This window comes from Centrocercus urophasianus, unplaced genomic scaffold, assembly GCF_019232065.1.
Source record: "Centrocercus urophasianus isolate 14NV4802_14NV808 unplaced genomic scaffold, USGS_Curo_1.0 seq_10, whole genome shotgun sequence".
NCBI lineage: Eukaryota > Metazoa > Chordata > Aves > Galliformes > Phasianidae > Centrocercus > Centrocercus urophasianus.
Window position 1 is genome coordinate 95,982,695 of NW_024884142.1, and position 658 is coordinate 95,983,352.

Genomic DNA, 658 nt, shown 5'->3' on the forward strand with positions numbered 1-658 from the left:
CCGACCCCCCCCCCGGAAAAAAAAAAAAAGAAAGCCACCAAAAAATTCCGAGCCCCGGGGGCACAGCCGCCCCCACGCTGCAGGCCGATCCCCCTTCCTCCCCACCCCCTTCCCCCAACAGAAAATATATAATTTTTTTTTGGATGGGGGAAAGGAGGAGGAAGAGGTTGGAGCCCCCCCTCACCCACACACGTCGCGGTGTGAGGGAATTTTTTTTTATTATTATTTTTTTTTCTCCTTTTTTTTTCTCCTTTTTTTTTTTTTTTTTTTTTTTTTTATGAATGAAGATGCGGTATGCAAATGAGCGCGGCCCGGGGGGAGCGCGAAATGGCGGCGGATGTGCGGGCGGGCGGCCGCGCGCTCACGCACGCGCGTGTCCGTGCGTCCGACCGTCCGTCAGCGGGTGGGGGGGGGTACCGGGGAGAGCCCCAAGCGGGGCCACGGAGCGACCCCCCCCCTCCCCAAACACACACATACACACACGGAGAGCCCCCCCCAGCCCGCCCGTCCTCCCCCGCTCACTCGTCTGGGTAGGCGTCCTCGGTCATCTTCTCCCCGTCTCGGCTCATCCCTCGCCGCGAGCGGCCGGGCTGCGCCTCCGCATCTTCCTGCGCTTCACATGGCGGGGGAGGCCGCGCCGCGGCGGGGCCGGGGCTGG

The 658-nt window shown here is 62.2% G+C and overlaps 1 protein-coding gene across 1 annotated transcript in view; it reads right to left on the reverse strand.

Annotated features, from left to right (window-relative positions):
• The window catches only part of SPRED2 (sprouty related EVH1 domain containing 2), a 50,956-nt gene extending 50,335 nt beyond the window's left edge, over positions 1-621 (reverse strand). Inside the window, exon 1 of the mRNA XM_042815587.1 lies at positions 523-621. Within this exon, the coding sequence (XP_042671521.1) occupies positions 523-569 (47 nt within the window). The 5' untranslated portion in view covers positions 570-621. The remainder of the gene's footprint in view (positions 1-522) is intronic.
• Between the last annotated feature and the right edge of the window lie 37 nt (positions 622-658).